General features: G+C 36.2%; 2 protein-coding genes across 8 annotated transcripts in view; one reads left to right on the top strand and one right to left on the bottom strand.

The window, feature by feature from the left end:
* The window catches only part of LOC134795346 (aprataxin and PNK-like factor), a 122,182-nt gene that overhangs the window by 18,976 nt on the left and 80,748 nt on the right, over positions 1–22,458 (bottom strand). The gene's annotated exons all lie outside the window — the stretch shown is intronic.
* On the top strand, positions 1,989–20,476 carry LOC134795348 (longitudinals lacking protein, isoforms A/B/D/L-like). Of its 5 annotated transcripts, XM_063767171.1 has the most exons (7): positions 1,991–2,225; positions 2,729–2,938; positions 3,402–3,659; positions 6,618–6,855; positions 11,748–11,819; positions 15,345–15,382; positions 15,428–17,388. In XM_063767171.1, exons 2-7 carry the CDS (start codon positions 2,765–2,767, stop codon positions 15,956–15,958), a joined length of 1,311 nt encoding a protein of 436 aa, XP_063623241.1. In that variant the 5' UTR covers positions 1,991–2,225; positions 2,729–2,764; the 3' UTR covers positions 15,959–17,388. The 5 variants fall into 5 exon arrangements, with proteins under 5 accessions (XP_063623244.1, XP_063623241.1, XP_063623245.1 ...); XM_063767174.1 differs by lacking the exons at positions 15,345–15,382; positions 15,428–17,388 and adding an exon at positions 13,417–14,316 and having other exon boundaries at positions 1,989–2,225; XM_063767175.1 differs by lacking the exons at positions 15,345–15,382; positions 15,428–17,388 and adding an exon at positions 18,091–20,476 and having other exon boundaries at positions 1,992–2,225.

Genomic DNA, 22,458 nt, shown 5'->3' with positions numbered 1-22,458 from the left:
AAGTCGAACGTGATTTCGCGGAAGGCCCTCTGATTTCTTGACTTTGGCTCGATAGAATATAAACACGAACATAATACCAACATAATACCTTAAAAAATTGTAACAACTTCTGCACAATAGTACATTGTACGAGAGGACGGAAAACCGGTAAAAGATGGACGAGTGCGTTTGAGGGCCGACACGTTAGTGGAGGCCCTCAAATAATACGAGTCCATCTTTAGCGTTTACGGCCGAGGCATTACATAGTGCTTTTCACGACTACTGCGAGGAAATAAGAAAACATTTTCATAACTATAAGTACTAGCCCGATTTCTCTGGTAGCAAATTACTAGCCACTGCCTGTGCTGTCTCCTGAATTTCGGTAGGCGTTAGCGTAAGAATATAATTTTCTTCACTAGAAGAACTCATTTTTATAGCGAGCGTAGATACGTGTTTCTTGTATTTTTAGTCAAACACAATTTACACTATCCAATTCAGTATTTTCAGATCCCGCCTTTTTTTGCTTCAAACCGACTCTAAACTTAGAAGCGTTTTTGCTAAAAAAAAACACAAACAGCTACAAAAGTAAAAATCGCCTTAAGCGTGAACTGAATGGATAACTGTTTAAAAAAAATGAACTGAATGGTTTTGACATCTATTTTTTTTAAACAAGAAATTGTGGTCCTATAAATAACCTAATTTTATTTTTAAAGGAAAAAGTTGCGCCAATAAAGACCTTTTATTGATTTTTATGTTTTAAATCAGCGGTCGGCAACCTTTTAGCAGCCAAGGGCCAATAGTAGTTAACGGAGGTGACGCGGGCCATACTTTGTTAATATTTATGACTTTGTGAGACATTGTCGTTTGTCACTATTACATACAAAATAGCCAAGGCGCCTCTCGGGCCGCAAGTGACAGTTTCGCGAGCCGCATGCGGCCCGCGGGCCGCAGGTTGCCGACCGCTGTTTTAAATGATACTATGAAACATTGTAGTAGTGGTGGTTCAGGTGCTACAGCTATTGCTTACTTTCCAGCTTGGTTTTAGACCATCTATTGCCACATTTCCGAACAGTGGCGTGAAAAAGCTATAAATATGAAAATTGCTGTTAAATGCGAATTTTATATGCGCAATTAGGCGCAAATGAGCCATTTTAAACCAAAAGGTTTAAAATGGCTCTTACTGGCTTACTTATTAGGTTGCCAATAAAGCGCTGCGCTGATTCAATATATAGCTTCAATTTGAAATCAACCTTATCGACAACCGACAATGCGGTACTTTTGGTTGAAAACGTTACAAATATTTATAAACGAGCAATTTATTAATCCTTAAGGAAAATTAGTCTAGACACTCCAGCTAGACTCTCGGTAACAATATTAATTTACTTACCTATATTAACCTGCTGCCAGTTTTTACTAGCTGCCAGTTTTAATCTAGTTAATTCTGAATACCTATTACTATTATATCTTGAAAGTGTTCTTGACATGTGTGCTACTTTAGGGATAACATTACGACAAATACAGCACTATTTATGTTTTATTTCAGTTGTTTTTGCTTGCCGCGGTTTGCCGCGGTTATTGCAAAGTAGCGAGAAATTGTACAAATACATTGCTGTGTCGGTAGATGACGCTGATTTCAATAAAGTGGGAACAATCCAGCGTCTATTTATTTTTCCAACTGGCAATGTTTTGAAGAATTGTTTAAACTTTATCTATTATATTTTAAATAATAATACGTTTAATTATTAATATTTTATATTTATTAAAATTATACATTCATCAAACTGAAACATATCACGAGTTTGTATGAAGTAGGTCAAGGACATGAAATCGAAAGGTATTCAAGTAACGAGCGCTGACTGTTTTAGACGAAAATCTCATTTAAAAAATATATTGAAAACGTAATCCCAATGCACAAATTACTAAAATGGTTGAAAAATAACGTAATGCATTCATGAATGTTTGTTTTCAAGCTTTCTGATTATTTAACTCTGGCAACATTTTGAAGCTTATTTTGGGTCACTGCGTCGCTTCCAACTTGTACTTCATTTGGATTTTTGTAGAGGTGCCTTTCTCTAAACTTGCAACATAGCATAGTAGTTAGTATCTACTCTAAAGTAGGTGTTTTCATTCAAGAAAGCTGGCGGGTGTGCAAATGTGCTGAACTATAATCGTAGCATTGTTAAAACAGTTCAATATTATCTAAAACAGTGTTAAAACTTCATACAACAGTTAATGAAATAGTCAAGGTAAGCGTTTAGATCTCCGATGTAGCGTTACGACCGCGATAAGCATTGCTCGCTACGAGTTTTCATCTTGAAAATTTCCACTCGTGAACTTTCGAAGTAAAGTTTCTCAGAAGTTTCTTTGTTGACTTCAAACTTTGTGGAAGTTCAGCGTGTCGCGGCCCCGTGTTGAACTTGAATCTGTTATATGTGTCATGAAAAGTTTGTCCAGAAAATAGTAAAACTTAGAATTTTCGTCGCCATTTTATTTTTTGTCGCGCTGGAAAAGCGGCCATTTTCTTTGTGTCGAGAGTGCCGCGTCGCTTAGGACCGACTCGTATGTGGTCCCTAAAGTTAAAGTTGGGGTGTGATATCATTTTATGAGGTGAATCGGTGAGAAGATTGGCGTTTGCGCGTGATTATCGCGACTGATAAATCGTTGTTTGTTGTGGTCGGGAGAAGTTTCCGAGTGGCCTAATTATTGCGTGGTGTATAAATTGTGTTGATGAGGGAATGTTTTGATGTAGAACCGTGGGCGCGGCGAGTGGCTCGACGACTGCAGCATGGACGACGACCAGCAGTTCTGCTTGCGCTGGAACAACCATCAGTCCACGCTGGTGTCGGTGTTCGACACACTCCTAGAGAAAGGCATTCACGTGGACTGTACCCTCGCGGCCGAGGGCCAGACGCTAAAGGCGCACAAAGTCGTCCTGTCAGCGTGCAGTCCCTATTTCGAGGTTGGTAATTTGCTAACGCGCTCACGTAATGTAGGTCAATTGCTATCGTGTTTAACTTACAAGGCAACACAGTTTTGCTCTAATAAACAGTCCAGTTGTTTCGTTCTAGCTTTCATGCCTTAGCAATTGGCTTAGATTGATGCATAGATGAGTTGGCAACAGAAAGTTGTTGCAAACTACTTTTCCAAAGTACCCATTTGTTGGCTTCCATTACCCAATGATGCTCATTAACTGTGATTTGCTAAATTACATCAATGACGTCTAGATCTTAAATTACTAACTAAAACAAATGAATAACCTTCAAATAACTTTACCAAAGGAATTTTGTTTAGGAATATTACATTTGGAATGCATCTATTCAACTTTAAACAGGCTTTGAAGTTTCGAGACAATGCACATTTACAAAAGAATCAAAATAAATGTTTACCTGCACACAACAAACAACACAATGTTTTTGTTACAGAATGTACTATCACAGCAATATGACAAGCATCCAATAATCATCTTAAAAGATGTGAAATATGCAGAGTTAAGAGCCATGATGGACTATATGTACCGAGGAGAGGTGAACATCTCGCAGGACCAGCTGGCCGCCTTACTCAAGGCTGCAGAGTCCCTGCAAATCAAGGGCCTCTCTGATAACAAGCCGTCCCGGCCACCGTCGCGCCCTGCACAGGCTGCTCCAGCACACCCGCCTCGTGCTCCATCGCCACCACCACAGGTTTGTTAAAATTATAATTGTCTTTCATTTTATTTTAACAGGTTGACTGGGTACTATAGAAGCTACATATGAATGATGTCATAAACACATTTGTCTATTTTTTATTAAGAATTTTGACGCATTAGCTGTGGCAATTAGTTTAACTTGCCAATTAACCATACATGTACAGGTTGTAATTAGGGATTGCAATCCGGTCCGGCGGATCTGGTAATCCGGCCGGATCCGGCACATTTTAGGAGCTACCGGATCCGAGAAAATAGAAATAAGACCGCACGCAGCACCCACTGCGCGTTTTAGGTGAGATAAAGGCGACGGATAGAAGAAAGAAGTTAAACAGAATAAAGAACGAATGGAAAAATTCAAATTTAGTAAAATAAGAAGATATTTAATATAAGGATGATTGAGAACAGAAGAAGATTTCCTCTTCTTTCATGTTGGTGGCACGAATCGGCAAGATACGACGATTACTTAAATAATTAGAAGTAAAAATTAAAGGATGGAGATGCCATGGAAGGCATTTAAATTAAATTAAATAATTATTTATTTCAGAAATTAAATTTCCTTCATTTGTAATGACCGATCTGGCCTAGTGAGTAGTGACCATTCAGTGACCCCGCCTATGAAGCCGATGGTCCTGGGTTTGAATACCGGTAAGGGTATTTATTTGTGTGATGAACACAGATATTTGTTCCTGAGTTATGGGTGTTTTCTACGTATATAAGCATGTATTTATCAATATACTATACGTATATATATCGTCGCCTAGTAGTACTACCTAGCTAGAGCTAGCTAGTACCCATATTACATAAATTATAAAATTGTCCCCAAATATTTATTCATGAATTATTTATTTAGCTTAGAATAAATTTAAAAGTGGAAAAATTACTGTCTTGGGTGAGACTTGAACTCACGACCCCTGGATACCCCTTAATAGCATCGTTCACAGACGTTTCTGCTTGTTAAAAATTAAAATTTGTTAGTTATTTGTGATTTAGGCTGTAAAACTATTTTCACGGATAAAAAATGAAAGCAAGATAATATTGGAGCGCATTTCATACAATATTGGTTAAAAGTAAAATATCTTGTTACTAGAATGGATGTCAGCGTTACAAATAATTCCATCAAAGAACAGTTAAGAAAACTTGTCCTTTCAAGGAGTTCCATTTCCCATCCCATAATTATCCCATTAACAGGCTTTGGAATCTAATCAAATTTATATTTTTATTGTAAACGTATAAATGTGAGCAGAATGTGAATGATTAAATATAATAAAATTAATAAATGACTTAATTTTATTTTTAAATAGAGATTGACTATGTGAACTTTTTAATACTTAGTTTTATTTTATTGTTAAAAAGTTATTTCTTATTAACTTGAAATTGTTGTTTTATGAATACATTTGTAAAAATAGCCTTGGTTTCTCATATAACGCATAAAACTTGAAAAATATGTCATTTAATTAACTTTAATATCCTTATACCTAACCGGATCCGGTCTGGCCGGATCCGGCCGGATTTTGGCTTCAATCCAATTGAAAATCAATCCGGTTTGCAATCCCTAGTTGTAATGGACCCCATACCATAGCAAGCATAATATAATAATAATACTAACATAAAATGAGAGATATGAAGACTGGTTTAAGTTGCATACTAACTACTACCCAATAATGGTACATAGGTATATTTATATTTAGTTTATGTTCAGATACTTGTGCCAGGCCACACAATTCTTTGCAATACAATCCATATGTAAAGACATTATGATACATACATGAAAAGGTATATTAGTTGTTATGGCAATGAGAAATTAAAAATACTGCTTTGTTTAATCACCTAACACACATCATCATTACATTACTTTCCGTACAAGTCCTGTAAATGAATGCTAAGAATTTATGTTTATATTATAGGTATTTTATAAAATACAAGTTTTAGGGAAAAAAGTTTTCCTCTGTCATAAACTGTTTCAATTTCAACATTGTATAAATAAATTATACAGGTTATTCTCACTAGTTACCACCAAGTTCTTACCAGTGGTAACTACTGGGATTTTTTCCCACCTTTTACCACTGGTAAGAACTTGGTGGTAACCCAATTATACCTACCAAGCACAATAATTTAGTATTCAAGCTTTATTTTAAGTACTTATCTATTTACTTTCGTTACGTTTATCCACTTGATTCAAACTATATATTTATGCCATTTATTTCAATAAATAAAAATCACAAAATTGACAAGCAAATGACAAGACAAGACATATTGTGATTAAATCTTGTTCCCTAAATCAGCTAAAACACTGTTGTCATCCACTGTTCATGTCACTGTTGTTTGTGTTGTCATGTTTATATACCTACCTCTTCTTCTTCCTCGCGTTATCCCGACATTTTGCCACGGCTCATGGGAGCCTGGGGTCCGCTTGACAACTAAACCCAAGAATTGACGTAGGCACCAGTTTTTACGAAAGCGACTGCCGTCTGACCTTCCAACCCAGAGGGAAAACTAACTATGTTTATATACCTACCTACAATTATTTTATATTTATATGGTACTAGCTTTTGCCCGCGACTTCGTCTGCGTGGAATTAGTGACAGCAGCTAAAGTAGATATAGCGCCTGGATAATGCTAATAGCAATCATTCAATTCGCGCATTGCTTACTTCAATTATTAGGCAATTCATTAACTCTTTCAATTCCACCCCCCTTTGCACTCTTTTCAGGGATGATTTCGGACATAAAACTATCCTATGTCCTTCCCTGCGACAAACAATCTCTATACCAAATTTCAACTAAATCGGTTCAGCGGCTTAAGCGTGAAGAGGTACCAGAGAGACACACTCGCCTTTATAATATTAGTATGGATTTATATTTATATGGTATTTCATGAGTAATAAAAAAAAAATCGAAATTTTTAATGACATCATGAAGTTCTCCATTGTAAAGTAATTCTTTTCTTGTCCTAGGTCCGAGACGGTAGCATAGACAGTCGCGAAGGGTCCATAAGCCCGACCCGCCGCCGGAAGAAAGCGCGCCGCATGTCCGTGGAAGTCCCCGCGCCTGTACCACAGCCCGCAGAAGTCCATGGAAATGGGGAGGAGCCCCCTTGCAAGGAGGAGAACGCAAGAGATGGTGTTGAGGATCTCACGCTAGACGAGGAGGCTGAGGAGCCTCCAGCCGTGGCACATAACGACGTCGTACGCAGTTAGTATCTCCTTGATTACTTAAATAAATATTTCTCAGGCGACTTAGCCAATATTAGAATCAGAAATTAGAAAGGCATAGGTCCCACAGTAACCCATACAAACACTTTTTGAGCAACCAAGTAGTGAGGGCTTGGAACAAATTCCCTGAAGATGTGGTTTCAACACAAAATGGAACCAATTTAAAAATAAATTAGACAAACATACCTATACATCTGCTTGTCAATGATTACTGGATACAGGCAATATCTGTTGTCACAACTGCCTGCCTGCAGTACCTGCTTATTAATAATTAATTGAATTGAATACACGTTATGGAAGAATTGGTAGATCTTGAAGAGTTTTTAAGATATCCGCTCTTGAAAGTTTATTTAGGGCTCTTAATTTTATCTTGATATCTACATCAGTGAAGCTAGGCCGTGTTTGGTATCGTTTTCGTGTAAATCGGGGGTGCTGAATCCATTTATGATATCACATTGACACCATTCCGAAGTAAAAATGACATGGTCTTACGTAATAAATGAATGGCGCTAATGGTGCTATATCAAAATAAATCAAATTGGAGCTGGACAGTTTGGTACCTTCTCTTGTTAGTAACTGATGCAACGCCTAACACAAAGTACATAATATATGTGTAACAAAATGGTTATTTCCAGCCAATCTTTACCAATAGATCTGGTGTATCCACGGAGATATACAAAGTGAACATTCCTTTAAATATTAACATGACCAACATGAAAACATCAAACAAAACATTCTAGTTTGAAATAGGATTGGTTAAACTTGCATCGGTGGGCATAACATAATCCATAAAATTCCCAAAAATCAATCCAGGAAAATGCACGAGCTAGTTACGATTTCAAATATAAAAATGTCTATGAATGCATGGAATGGAACATTTAAATTTTGCAACATGAATAAAATGTACACGCAATAAAATGGTGACTCGCGTTACTCCTGCCAAGCGTTACACATGAGTCCATTTTTGAAAAATAAATTACACTACAGATGTTGTAGGTACAACTATTTATCATCAATAATTTTATGCTACAATACAATACAAAGCATAAGTCAGCACATGTGTTGTAGTGTGCAAAAACGTGTACAACTACCGCCTACACTACATTTACAGTACGTACAACACTATGTCAATAGAAGTTAGTTCAAGGACATATGTGTTTACACCATTCAAGTTATTGGTGGTAATTGAGTACCAACCAAATGTTATGATATGATTGTCTAATAAATTATTCCTATACATTCTAATATGAATCTTTATTACCATTTACTTTTTACTTAAGTTTTACAACATCTCTTTGAAATAATCTTATGTTTTTTTTTTTATATCTAGACCACAGTTTTTAAAAGTTACGGTATAGGCACATTCTAAATCGCAAAAAAAGAATCTCATCAGGACAATTATTAATCAATAAATTCACTTAAAATGAGTATCCATTCACTGGAGGACCTTGTGTCATTTTCTTCTACGCCGCATCATTTATTTATTATCACTGCCCATACAATTGCTCTTAAAACCAAACTATTAGTTCACTATCTCAAGCAAGGGCAAGCAGACAATGTTAAAAGATCATAACTTGGGACATAAATATTCTATTATCATTCAAATCCGTCACAGCCGCGCGTTTTAACGTTTTAGGTTTAACATGCACATATGTGACTGCAATTTACAAGGCTAATTAATGCAAAAATAACAAAATCTTGTACATATTCAAATGTTTTCATACTTATTTTCTATAGATTGCCATACACATCAGGGTACATACAACCACAAGTCTTGTATTTAGAGATCTGAGAGGGCCTATCCCGAAAATCAAAGTTCGCAAATTTCGGGCATTTATCTCTGTTACTCTAATTACGCCTTCGTTGGAGTAAAAGAGAAAGATCCCCGCAATTTGCTAATTTCGGTTGTCGCGGTAGGCCCTCAGATCTGTAAATACAAGACTTGTGGTTTATTTAGTACTTACCAAAAATATTGCTTGTCCTTTTTTACCCTGAAACAAAAGATAGTACGTCGAGGACTGATGGCTCAAAGCTATATATTATATCGTCAGTGTAAGACATCGGTTACACGCTAATTCTGGCGTCAGTTCAGTCCATCAGTCTGGTCAGACTGACGGGAGAATTATCGTGTAACACGCGGACTAATGGACTGATGGTCTTGACTGATGAAAATTTAAATTTTTAGATAATATTCGTCAGTCCATTATGAATGACAGAAAACTGATAGGAGACTGATCGTGTAACCTGTTTGTGTCATTCTCGCGTCAGTCACTATGGTGACTGACGCGATTTAGTCTTGTCTAATATGTTAGACAAGACTAAATGACTGTGTTGCGTTCTGTGTCCAAACGGCGACTGTGTCGTAATTTTATCGGTCTGTTGTCAGTCTGGACTGATCGTCTAACCGTGTCCATTTTCCATCATTCTGGCATCAGTCAAAACTCGAATGGACTGAACTGACGCCAGAATTAGCGTGTAACCGATGTCTACCAATATTATTAGTTTACTATCTATTATAGCAGGGTTAGTAAGGTCATTTAGCATGCACTTTAGTCTCAGGCGATGCCGCTTGGCACCATTGTTCCTTAGATCAAACAAAGTTGATTCGGCCCGGTAGCCAGGAAATCGTACCATGCAGACCCCCCAAAAGGGGGGGGGGGTCGGCTTCCCAGGTCCAATCTATGCTATATTCCTTCCTAGTCTTAGCAACTAGGGCAAGTTATATATCATTTTCGTATAAATTAGGGACGAGGAATTCATTTCTGAAATAATTATTATGCCTTTCCATACAAAAAAAAATATTTTTGTACAAAAAAAGAAAAAGTTATGTAATTTTTTGTGACAACTTTGAATGTTACAATCACAGTGTGGCGATTTGCACTAAATAAAAATATGGACGATGTAGCCCATGTATTCTTTATTCTGGAAAATATCACTTTACTTTAAAGTAGGCATTCATACATTTTTTCGTAATAAAAAAATAATTTATAGCGCGTGGCGGTAACGATCTCATACAAATTGAACTATGCCCAAATTCAAAGATTAAACATGTTTACTAAAACACTGAATTTGGCATTTTAAAAGTTTAAATATAATGTTTTAATATTTTTTTCATGGGTTTTTGCCCTTTTTTGGTACAAATTTGTTGTTTTTATTTTTCTTCTATACAAACTTTCTCCCCCCTATTTCCCCCCCTTAAGGGTAGATAGTTTTAAATTAGTTTTTATTACTAACTTATATCTTTTTTAATTAATCGATGTTCAAATTTTCAGGTTAAAATGTTTAGTACTTTAGGATCTACATGTGTTTGAGCTAAAGACATTTTATTTCATAATATCCCATACATTATAATATCTAACGAAATTCTGCTTACTTCCAGGCATCATACAATCTAAACCCCTGAAGATATGAAGCTGAAATTTTCAACATCAATTAAATGCAACAGGTTTAAGTTTGAGATAAAATAAAATTTTGTAAAATCAACCCTTAAGGGGGGGAAATAGGGGGGAGAAAGTTTGTGTGGAAGAAAAATAAAATCAACAAATTTGTACCAAAAAAGAGCAAAAACGCATGGAAAAAATATTAAAACATTATATTTAAACTTTTAAAATGCCAAATTCAATGTTTTTGTAAAATCTTTGACTTTGGACATAGTTCCATTTGTATGGAAATCGTTACTACCGCGCGCTATAAATATTTTTCTTATTACGAAAAAATTGTATGAATGCCTACTATAAAGTGATATTTTTCAGAATAAAGAATACATGGGGTACATCGTCCAATTTTTTATTTAGTGCAAATCGCCACACTGTGATTGTAACATCCAATATTGTCACAAAAAATTACATAACATTTTCATGTTTTGTACAAAAACCATTTTTTTTTATGTCCCTTAATTATACGAAAATGATATATATAACTTGCCCTAGTTGCTAAGACTAGGATGGAATATAGCATAGATTGGACCTGGGGAGCTGACACTTTCATCCCCCCCCTTTTAGGGGGTCTGCATGGTACGATCTCCTGGTTACCGGGCCAGATCAACTTTGTAAGGAACAATCGTGCCAAGCGGCATCGCCTGAGACTAAAGTGCATGCACTTCAATACATTTGTCTTACTAACCCTACTATTATGTACCACACATGTTATAGCTCAATCCGATGACAATGCCACTTAAATATTCTTGGTTTACAAATCTTAGTGGGAATTGTCTCAGGATGTAGGTTGCACTTATTAATGTATAAACCACGTCCACTTTTTGTATTTTCTGCCTATGTCTGTTTTTTCCCAATAAAGAAAATAAAATATTAATTGAAGCCTACAGTCCTCAACGTATTTTCATAGATTAATTTCAAGGACGCCCTGTACCTGTTGTTTGGACAACTGTGGTGAAGTCGTTAACCACGTATAGTACGATGAATTTTATTGACAAATAAATAAATCGCCCCTTAGTGTGACGTCACAATTTTGTTTTCAATGAAATCAATTATATTTTTTTTATAAAAGCTATATTTGAAATTTTATGCCATGAAATGATACCGATTAGGAATAAAAAAATCACAAATAAAACGATTTACCTAATGTTTATCATTGCAAAACTATATCTGAACAGCAAACTTCCTCCCTCCCCCTAAACGCGTGACTTAATTAATGGATGACCCCATTGCTGTTCAAACATATTGTTGCTTTTTGACATTAGGTACTAACCAACTAGTACATGATTAAACAGTTATTTATGGAACTAATTATTCGAACAAATTAAAATAATAAGTTTATTTGTCATGATTTTTAAACAATTACTTTTAGCAAAAATGCCTGTATCAAAGATGTATTTTTTATAATAACTATATCATGTGTTATTTTTCTTTCTAGATTTTCAATGGCATATGGAAAGATCTCAGGATGAAATCATGAATTCAAGTGACAGTGTTCGAGACTCGCAAGGTAAGCCCGCACATGACTCTGGCAACATTGCCGGTGACATGCCGGCAACGTTGCACCAAAACACCTTGCGTAGCGTTGTGCTTGAATACATACCTACTCTATTATGCTGACGCAGGGTGTTATTTGGACTTGAGTTTGGTAATCTGGGACAATGCACTTTGTATTTGTAATTTGCTTAAGAAATTTTTTTTGCTGTATGGGTGACTAAAGTCCATTGTCCCAGACGTCTAAGGAACGGATGAAATGCGCAATGTCTTCCCATAATTTGATGAGATAAACAGTCATTGCTTAAATAATCTATTTATCTTGATATATATAAAATATTATATTTCACGACGGCGGAAAGAGTGCTAGTGTTTTCACATGTGAAAATTCAACCATATATTAATTAGTATCTAATATTAGTATTATAAATTACTAATCTTATCACAATTTATATTTCTGTATCCATATGAATTTGAAAATATTTCAGTGCAACAGGTAAAGGTATTTTGGTAAAAGGTTTTTTTATACTGTAGCCTTTTTTTAAAGGTGAGGTAAACGATAAGGTAAGTTGATCTTGTTTTACATTTGTTTCCACTTGAATGTGTATGACGTTATGTACTCGCTTTGTCGTGGGGTCGCCAGTAGATCACTGCATGCTAACTGCTATCCATAGATATTGTATTATACTTTGCATATGTAATACCTAACTTTCAATAGTGCTAACCTTCTTTGTCCTAATGTGGAGTGAGCTCATTGGTAAGTAAATTTTCTCATATTTATTATACACGTATTTATTTTTAATATGAATTAGATTCATGATAAATGTGCACAAACACCTCACTTCACCTTCGATTATATTTGGCTATTAAAAGCTAGCGGGTTTTGTACGACTATCGCTCGGCGGTAGAAGTTTTATTTTGGCACAGATAGTGACACAAACTATTACTATTGTTCATAGAAGATTGGATGTGCCTCGGAAGCGGCTGATGGAACAAGGTAAACCTTAATTTCATTTAATTTGTAGTTTGATGGTAATGTGGCTTATTTATCTTATTTATTATTTCTTTTATTTTTTGCATTCACATGTGATTTCACTGCAGATTTTTTATAGATTCATGTTTTAAATCATCAATCGATTTTATAGGCGTTCTCATTTATTGTGCATGTTCTTTAGACGAAAAACATCATTGTCCGCAACTAGGCTAATCCTGAGATTATTGAAAGCATGTCGCGACGTAAAGAACCCGATGATATTGGATGCGCATTTCATTTAGTCATATAATATGGTTCAGTTACAAACATGTTGATTTAAAAGACTAGTTAGGATCAAATTGTTGTGTAGGGACCAGAAATCCTACCTACCTGTCACATGCCAAGCTGTTAACCATCACACATATATTAACCACTTGTAATATTCTTAATCCCAATGACCTGTTCCTGTCTTAGTCTTATAGCACAGACTGTTAATAACACAGTACTATTAAACTGACTGTACTACTGCCGGCTGTACTAATTTTCTTCTTCACATTTTTATGTTTCTTTGCACATTTTAACTTTGTGTAGATCTTTTTACTTATCATTATTTATTGCTTTTCATTCTTTGACCTTCCAGAACGACCCATAAAACTCATTAACGACCTACATTACGCAAAAACCCCTTTCCCATTAACTCGAGGGTGTCTTAAGAGCTCAGAACTTGTGAAAGCAATAGGACTAGAAATTAAAAAGGAACAAGCAGCCATAGAGAACATGATCGTTAAGAGAACATACAAAAAGAGGGGAAGGAAACCTTTAAAGAGGGAATCGGAAGCGATGCCTCCTAAAAAAAGAGGAAGAAAACCAATACATGCCGACAAAGATAGTCATTATTCTTGCTCTACCTGTAAAAAACTGTACAAGTATAGAAGAAATAAACTGAGGCACGAAAAGTATGAATGTGTAACGGGTCCTCAATTTGGCTGTGACAAATGTGGTAAAAAATACTCACAAAAGAAAACATTGACATGTCATATAGCTCATAAACATCCTAATTGGCTGCAAGAGTACCAAGAAATTTTTAAAAAAGTTAAGAAAGAAGAAAAACCGTGACATTGTGAATTAGAACTTTTGGCACTTTTCTTTTTTCTATTTTTTTACTGTTGATTTTTTCCAAATATTTAATTATGGATAGATTTTTGCCACTTAGAAAAACTTGTTATCTAGTTATTTAGTAGTGACTAAAGATAAATTATGTTCCTATTAATTTAGAGAAAAACTTGATCTCGAGTATACTGCCATGTTCCTTATAAATATTTACACTTGTTGATTAGTAATATTTATAGGTGTTAGGTACGTTGTTCATAAAATACACTTAACATTCCATTCATTCCATCTGATTTAAATGTGTAGCAGTGTAGGTTGGATATTGTTTAAACATTTAGAAGAAATTTGTTTTTTGTTATAAATTTAAAACTTTTGATACTTTTAGTTCATACTGTTTCTTTACTTTCAATATATGGTTTTCTTTACGTCACATTTGTTTTTATTTACGCTTTATTATACAATTATGATTTGTATTCGCAATTAAGCTAAAAACTGTATTTGGTTTTTCTCTTTCAGGACTGATATTGCCGAACAGAGTGGTGACTCGTAGTAAAAAAGTGGTGGAAGAGCCTCCGACCGCGACCACATTCGCAGTATTGAAGAACGTCACCTCGCCCAACTCGCTCATCATGCCCGAGGAGACTAAAGAAAACAAGCGACAGCCGGCCAAACAAACTCCTAAACCGCCGACCACCCCTAAAGCTCCTAAGCCCGAGCCCGAGCCGAAATCTGAACCGAAAACTACGAAAAAAGAGTCTCGCTACAACATCTTCCCCCGGACCGACCCGCCCGCTAACTTACCTTGCGCGCAATACAAGACGGAGGCCAACAAATACAAATGCCCCAACTGCCAGCGCCTGTACAACGCGCGCAAGAACCTCGTCCGTCACATAACTCTGGAGTGCCGCCGCGAGCCGCAGTACAAGTGCCCGTACTGCTCGTACAGCAAGCACCGCCGCAACGAGCTGAAGAAGCACCTGGAGCGCAAGCACCCCGAGCACCGCCCGCCGCGCTCGCCCACCCCGCCGCGCGACCCCGCGCCCCTCTCCACGCCCATACGCGTCGAGTGATGCGAAACATATTCAGTGCTTTATACTAGTGCCTTAACTCTTCGATCTTCCTTAGATGATATTAAAACGTTAATTTTTATATGAGCCTCGTATACATGTATTATTGATAATGATATTCGATATTTTTTAAAGCTATTAAACGACTTACGGTAGCCGGGCCTTTCATTTCGTCGCCCGATCCTCTTATGGGAAGATAATCTCGAGATTGTGCATGTCTGCATGATTAGAAGCTTCGCCTTATTTCTAACAGAGATTATTATTTTTTTAATTTATTATTATAACGCATTTCTTTGGTTCCTTAATTTATTTTAGCCTCTGGTAGTATTAACAGTATGTAGTCGCGCTTTTGTTTTTATTTTTGCAACATGTTAAACGTATTGGATTTCAGAGTCGCACAAGGAGGGGCTGCCGTCCGCGTTGCTGTCGCTGCTGTCGGCGCAGGCGCAGCCCGGGCTGGCCGCGCTCGTGCCCGCCTGCATCCAGGTCACCAACATCCTCAAGCCCCCCATGATGCCCAAGCATCCTCTCGACTCGTTGGCCGCCATTCCCGACGACCTGAAAGCCCATCTGCTGCAACAGGCCTTTTTGCAGAACAACAATGCGCCAAAACGCGAGGAGCTAGATTCTGAGGAATACGACGATACGGACGACATCGTCCTGCCTGAAGACACTGAGGGCTTCTACGACCATTCCGTGCCGGGCGATGAGCACGAAGAAAACAAAGAGGTGAAATATGCGCGCCGCGACGGGAACAGCTCGGACGACGCGAGCCGTCAGTTTGAGTGCCGGCATTGCGGTAAGAAATATCGCTGGAAGTCGACATTGCGTCGTCATGAGAACGTAGAATGTGGGGGCAAAGCCCCGGCTCATCAGTGTCCGTATTGCTCCTACAAGGCCAAACAGAGAGGCAATCTCGGCGTTCATATTCGTAAGCACCACAACAACGAGTGGTACATCTACGCCAGCAACAAAGTCAGGCGTAACAAAAAAACTTCAATCTAGTTTAGACTTCATTCGACCAAAGTAGATACCTAACCAAATCGGTACTGCAATAATATTATTATTTATATTTTAACTTTTTTGTTAAAAGAGTTTATATACACTGAGAATAGTTGTAATGTGCACATTCCCTAACGGCATTAGCGTTAATTTTGTTGTTTTTGTTAGAGTTTATGATCGTAGTTAAGACTGACCTAAGTATTTTATCGGGAGTACGGCCCCAGGTCGGATATACAATTATATTTAGAGTTAATGTCCGTTATTTCCAAAGCGATATATTTAATGAAAGTATAGAATCTAGTAGCGAATATTTTGATATTAATCGGACTTGACATAAAGCAATAAATTTTCATACCATATTTAGCTCGAATTTGTCTAGTTTTATAATCAACCATTCCTTATAGGTAAGGAATATGTAATTCCAAATTTGTTAATCGTAGTGCAATGATATTAGAATGATTAGTTAATTAGGTAAAAGTATGTATTATAATTGTTTTGTAGGTTATATTTTTCTTTCATCTTTCTCTCACGGGTAGAAACTTATTATAATTTTTGATGGTCAAGTCTTATGTCCATTAACCAAGTCGTTGTTAGTCCTGTTTAACTTATTTCTTCTGTTTTTGTTTTCCTAGAGTTTACATTCGAGGGACCATTATTTATTACCTTGTCTTCCTATCTCTACACCTTTGTAGCAAACCCAAAGTTATATTATATTAATTTAAATTGTTTATTTATTAGTGTAAGGATAATGTTTGTAAAGCTGCTTTTGCAGTCCTTTATAGGAAAACAATAGATCTCTCAAGTGACTGTCTGAATAATTGAGTTTGACGAGGCTGTTCCACCGAGCAAATATATCAGTATACTGAGAATCTATTGATTTTAACACGATTAGGTAATAAAAGCTCATCCATAATGTGCCTACAATGTTACCTGTAGTTATAATATTATAATACTTAATGGTGTTTTTGATATTGTTGTTATTCGGTAAACTGGGATAGAAAATGTGTTCAAAATTATGTAAATTGTTATCTTGATATTAACCGATATTTATTTGCAATAACCTATTCGAGTTTTGTTTAACATATTGACTGTTGATATTTTTTGTTAAACTAGGATAACAAAGCTATTTGACCAAAGTCAGTATTAGATTTAACGTGATGGTAAGAAATAAGAAGTTATTGTTGTAGAAACGTTCAAGTCATACAACCGAGCATGCAAACTGTTCTGATTAAAATATGCAATATTCCCATCATATATTTATTACGCTCTTGGACACTATGTAGCATGAATTATATTCAAAACGAATGGTACGTCGTTTAAATTGTTTGTTAATTTTATTGGAAAATTAGTTTAATTAGTGTGATTTTTATATGAATATTTTGGGGTTTATCTGGTAGAAACGTTTAATCAAATATAGTTATTATATATATGAACCATTTGTTTTCTTTTTGTTTTTGTTTAAAACGTTAATTACCTATCAACAAAACATGTAAGAATTAAGAGGTAATTTTAAAAACAAGTTACTTTTGAAAGGTAATGTTTACTGGTAAGTCTTGTCATTGAATATTTACACTTGATTAACAGTGCATGTCCTGCATGTTAAATGTGAACCCATCGCAGCTTATTTTTCAACTTTGCATGTTTCAGTTTTTCCTTTTTTTCGTTCATACTAATATAATTAATAATTTCAGGTAGACAAGAAAACCCATGGGGTCGGGAGACTACTTTTAAGTAACAAACTTGTTAGAGTTGTGACTAGAACCGTATCGGTCCAGTAACACCAATCCTTAGCATCGCGTGCCGATGATGCCGGTTTAGATATGCATAAAAATAAACGGATCTGAACGACGATACACCTTCACCGAACAATTTTATTCATAAAAAATAAACGTTATGATTTCCTTTTTGTTTCTTTTTTTTTACTTTTCCTTTGCAAAGCTTTCATCACAGCACTCGGTGGATACTCACTGTAGATATCTTCTATAGTTTATGTATTTGTTTTGTATTTATGTATATTTTATTATGTATATAACATGTATACGTTGCTTGTAACTGTTTAACCACACGGGAATGTTGAATGTTGCGTGTCTTTGTGTTCGCGTGTGATCGTTTTATGACGTCTGTGGCGATTTCAGGAGCCGTGCCGGAGGACGTGTCTTTCACTAGGATCGGGGGCCTGTCGTGGGACCAGTGGTCGGCGCGGCTCGCGCTGCCGCTCGTGGCGTCCATGCGCGTCAGCGGCCCGCAGCTGCCGCCGGCGCCCGGGGAGCCCAGCTTCACCTGCCCCGACTGCGGCCGCGTCTACAAGCTCAAGTCCTCCCTCCGCAACCATCAGAAGTGGGAGTGCGGGAAGGAACCACAATTCCAGTGTCCTTACTGCGTATATCGCGCCAAACAGAAGATGCATATCGCGCGCCACATGGAGCGCATGCATCGGGAAGTCCACATGAAACCCGAGCAGTACATAAAGCAGGATAACATCGACGCTTGCACATAGCGCGACCGGCATAGTCACTATTAAATACTCCATATTTTTATAAGAATTTTGAAACTGTATTGATGTTAGTGTTACAGTCTTTTTTGATGTTTTTTGTCACATTTTGTATTAAGGACCAATTTTGATGTTAATATTTACAGTTATTATATCGTGCGAAGTAGATATATGTCAAGACGTGAAAAGAATCGTATCAAAAATCCGAAGTTTTCCTGATTGTGATAAATGTGATGAAATCTATTTGTGATAGTGGCATGGGCAGTCACGTTAGATGTAGACGTCAACTAGGTCACAAATGGTGCCTATAATCGTTACCCACTTAATGCGACATCAACGAGTGATGAAAATAAGATACCACAAATGACAAGTTACTCATAGTATTCACACTAGTTGCAGTTTGATTGCGACAGTGTAAGAAACTGTTGCATTTACGAGTATACAATAAGATTAAGATGAAGTGATTTGTATAGTTACGCTTTTTACTATTTTATGTACAGCATTTATTATGTAAACTTATCATTCCTGTACTAGGACGTAAGTTCCGTGATTTAGGAGCTTTGATGTTACATACTCTTTGTTTAAAATTGTTACCAATTACAGTTACTATTAACAGCATCGCTAACAGATTTCGTACAAACAATCGTACAATTTAGAATAAAAATTTCAGTATCTGACGATACTGAGGTGTACAACTTGCCACATTTTGTTAAGTATTTTGACAACCGTTTGTTTGAGATGCATAGAAATCGTGATTGAGATGTGCTACTCGTATATTATATAAAATGATATTTTAGTTTTAATTAAAATGAAGCTATTACCGCTTAGTAAGCAAGCTCTAGTTCTCTGCCATAATGCATGTTCCATTATATTGTAATACTCACTTAAGTTAATTTTTCTATTATTTTTAGATCTCTTTACGTCTAATGCATTTATTTTATCTTTAGTCTAGGATTTTTTATGTTAAAATTCTTATAGCCGTGTATCAGTAGAGTGGACAATTGACAAAATTGGTAGTTCCTGGAATTGTATGTCTGTTGATTGATACGTTCTTGTGATTTTATCTAATTATAATTACTCCTTTTGGGGCCAATCATGGCTGTTAGGTCAGACCTGCAATAGCTACAAGTGCCTTATGAAAATTGTTGATTTTAATCGTTGAAGCGGAAGACACTGCCATTAAAATTGCGTTAATCGTATCGATACCTAGTGCACAATCAAATTTTCAGAAGTTCAAATATTCTTCCACGTAGTTTAAGTAAATATTTACACATTCATTACCATTTAGAAATTATTATAAGATTAGTGCCGGTACCATGTTACAGAAGCTTATAATAAATTGTGAAATCAAAATTTTGTTGATTTAGTGTTAACATGGTGCCATCGTAGGTTATTTCCGGAGTTACCATCATACAATCAAAATGTAAAGTTCACAGTACAACCATACGAAGTCTTGTCAATATAAAAATAAGTGCCTTCAATCGTTAGTCATTAGGGTTTAAAACGTTCCAGTTTCTAAACTAGTTCAAAAACAGAAGCGTTAGTTTGACGATAGTGATCCTCTTGAAGTAGCTAACTTCTTTGGAAAGCACAGCATTTCTCATAACTGTGATATGTAATTTTTGCAGACAATCAATACACGGAGAAAACAGCGACTAAATGTAGCAAAACTAATGTATTCCTAATTATTCGTAAGATCATGATCCTAGTGATGTATTGCCCCTCTTTCACATGAGCGTTTATTAAGTACGGGTTAAAACGTGCAGGGAATTTGCCATCTGTTAGAAAGAGACGGTTATATACAATTATGTCACTAACAGATTGCTGCATTACTATGGCTTTTCAACCCTCGCAAGAAAAACGCGTGTGTGAAATTAGGGCATTTGCTAATGAACAAATCTAGATACTGCCTATAGAATATTACTAGGTGATAGAACCATGTGTAATCTGTTGATGAAGTTACAGTGATTAAATGCATTTGATTGTATTTGTATAACCATTTTGTATTTTAATAAAGTTGCTATACTTGATTCTTTGGTTTCACTTGCTAATGGTCAAATTTGGGAGGATTGGGAGACGAATTGTGTGGGATACAAAACTAACATACACTAACATTGCATGATAAGTGATAAAATTATACCTATGTATTTTGAAAACTTGTAACTAGGATCAGTCTGATTTTTATTCTGCAGGTTTCTTGAGAAAACTTCAAAGATAAATTATTACCTCGAATTTTTTGACTCGGACTGGTTCTTGCTGATCAAATACCTACTGTGAAACGAACAACGTTAAGAACTACGGTTTAAATGGTTGCATGAATATTGTATAATATAAGGAGGTAGATATAGATATACCTGTAGACAAAGCAAATTAATGGGAGACATGGTGCATTATCCTACGCTTGGCGGCACATTTTATTCTTAAAGGTGGCTTGGCTTTACAGTAACTGTGGTAGCTTAAGTACTTGCACGTTTTATTTTGATTTGCGTTTTATTTCAGTTGCACAGTTGTACACTCCTTATATATTGGGTTATGGTACTTCGGGTTTGAGCGGCGGTAAGGCGGGATGGACGCTATACGAATGTGTGGACTGCGGCAACAAGTATAAGCATAAAGGTTCTCTCCAACGGCACATTAAGTACGAGTGCCGAAAACAGCCCAGTTTTAAGTGCCCTTACTGTGTGTATCGGGCCTATCAGAAACACAACCTGTTATTGCACGAACGCCATCTACATAAAGATTTGCCGGAGAAGGTGGATTTTGTATCGGAATGACACGCCATCGTCAGGGCGTCAATGTCAGTAAAGTTCTTGTTTTTCCGTAGCCACTAACATTGGGTTTAAGTTTAGAACATTAATAATAAAATAACTAACCAACAAGGTATACTAAAGATTTTTTTCTGAAATAAATAACTTTATCAAATAATATTGGATAGTAACACCTAAATATATTATTTGCATGATTTAAATTCAACTTACGGTTCGGTATCACTTCCATTAGTATTTTAGTTTGCACGTATCTTTAGTATTTTATTTTTAGTTTGATAGCTTCATATCCTAGAATGCAGTAGTTTGGGTGTGCAATACCTTCACAAGACAACCTAATAGTTTCAAAATGGTCATTGATAATTCAAAAAAATGCTAAAGAACTATCAGAAAGAATAAAATAACGTCCATAAACTCACGCTCGGCTTACTAGATGGCGTTATATTATAACCCAAGCTGAAATCAAAGCGCCATACAAAATAAATTGCGTATGACCTTTGACATGGAAAGCCACATAATTAAGAAACCCTTTCCAGAATATGGAGGAACACGATTGAATTTGCAATACTTAAATTATTTGCCTTAATAAAATATAAACTGTTATTAATGACCATATCGAAGATACGTTTGTTGATAAAATATTGAATCTTATTTCTGTTACAGCTATTAACAGTTTCAAAGAAAGAAAATCCTTGGACGTAATACTTAACTCCACAATCATCGACCCGAATGCAAGAGGATAGTGAAGAAATAATGAAGTATGCAGGCCAACCTACAGTCTACATCATAACGAGTGCCCAAACGTTAAGTGTATTTTTTTAATTTTACAGGTATTGTAGTCAACTGAACTGTCGTAAGAGAATTATTGCAAAGAAGCACCACATTTCACTGGCTAGCAACTACTACATCTACGTATAGTATAACTCGGGTGATTTATGTTGACTCATATTGATTAGACAAGTCGCTTTTTAACGGATTTTACCTTTAGAGTTTTTTTTGAACATTCTGTACCTACGCGTGGCTCGCTTTCGGCCATAGAATTAGCAAGCGCGAGCGGATGGTAGGTCTATGCTTTCGGCAGTAACCATGCACAATAACAAAGTTCTAGAGATTTAAGTTGCTAGTCGATAAATTCACCTGACATCCTGACTTTCTACTAATACACCACCCGAGTGGCTGCAATAATGTAAAAATATGTCGATACTATGTTTCTAACCGTCAGACAAATACCAAATGAGATTGTGGTG

The sequence above is a fragment of the Cydia splendana genome, chromosome 12, assembly GCF_910591565.1.
Source record: "Cydia splendana chromosome 12, ilCydSple1.2, whole genome shotgun sequence".
NCBI lineage: Eukaryota > Metazoa > Arthropoda > Insecta > Lepidoptera > Tortricidae > Cydia > Cydia splendana.
Note: the sequence above shows the minus strand (reverse complement) of the source record. Positions and strands in the feature narration are given on the sequence as shown.

Coding starts and splice junctions, on each gene's coding strand:
- LOC134795348 (XM_063767170.1), top strand. CDS start 2,765: ATGGACGACGACCAGCAGTTCTGCTTGCGCTGGAACAACCATCAGTCC. Junction 2,939..3,401: donor CGTGCAGTCCCTATTTCGAG/GTTGGTAATTTG, acceptor TTTTTGTTACAG/AATGTACTATCACAGCAATA. Junction 11,820..15,344: donor CAGTGTTCGAGACTCGCAAG/GTAAGCCCGCAC, acceptor ATTGGATTTCAG/AGTCGCACAAGGAGGGGCTG.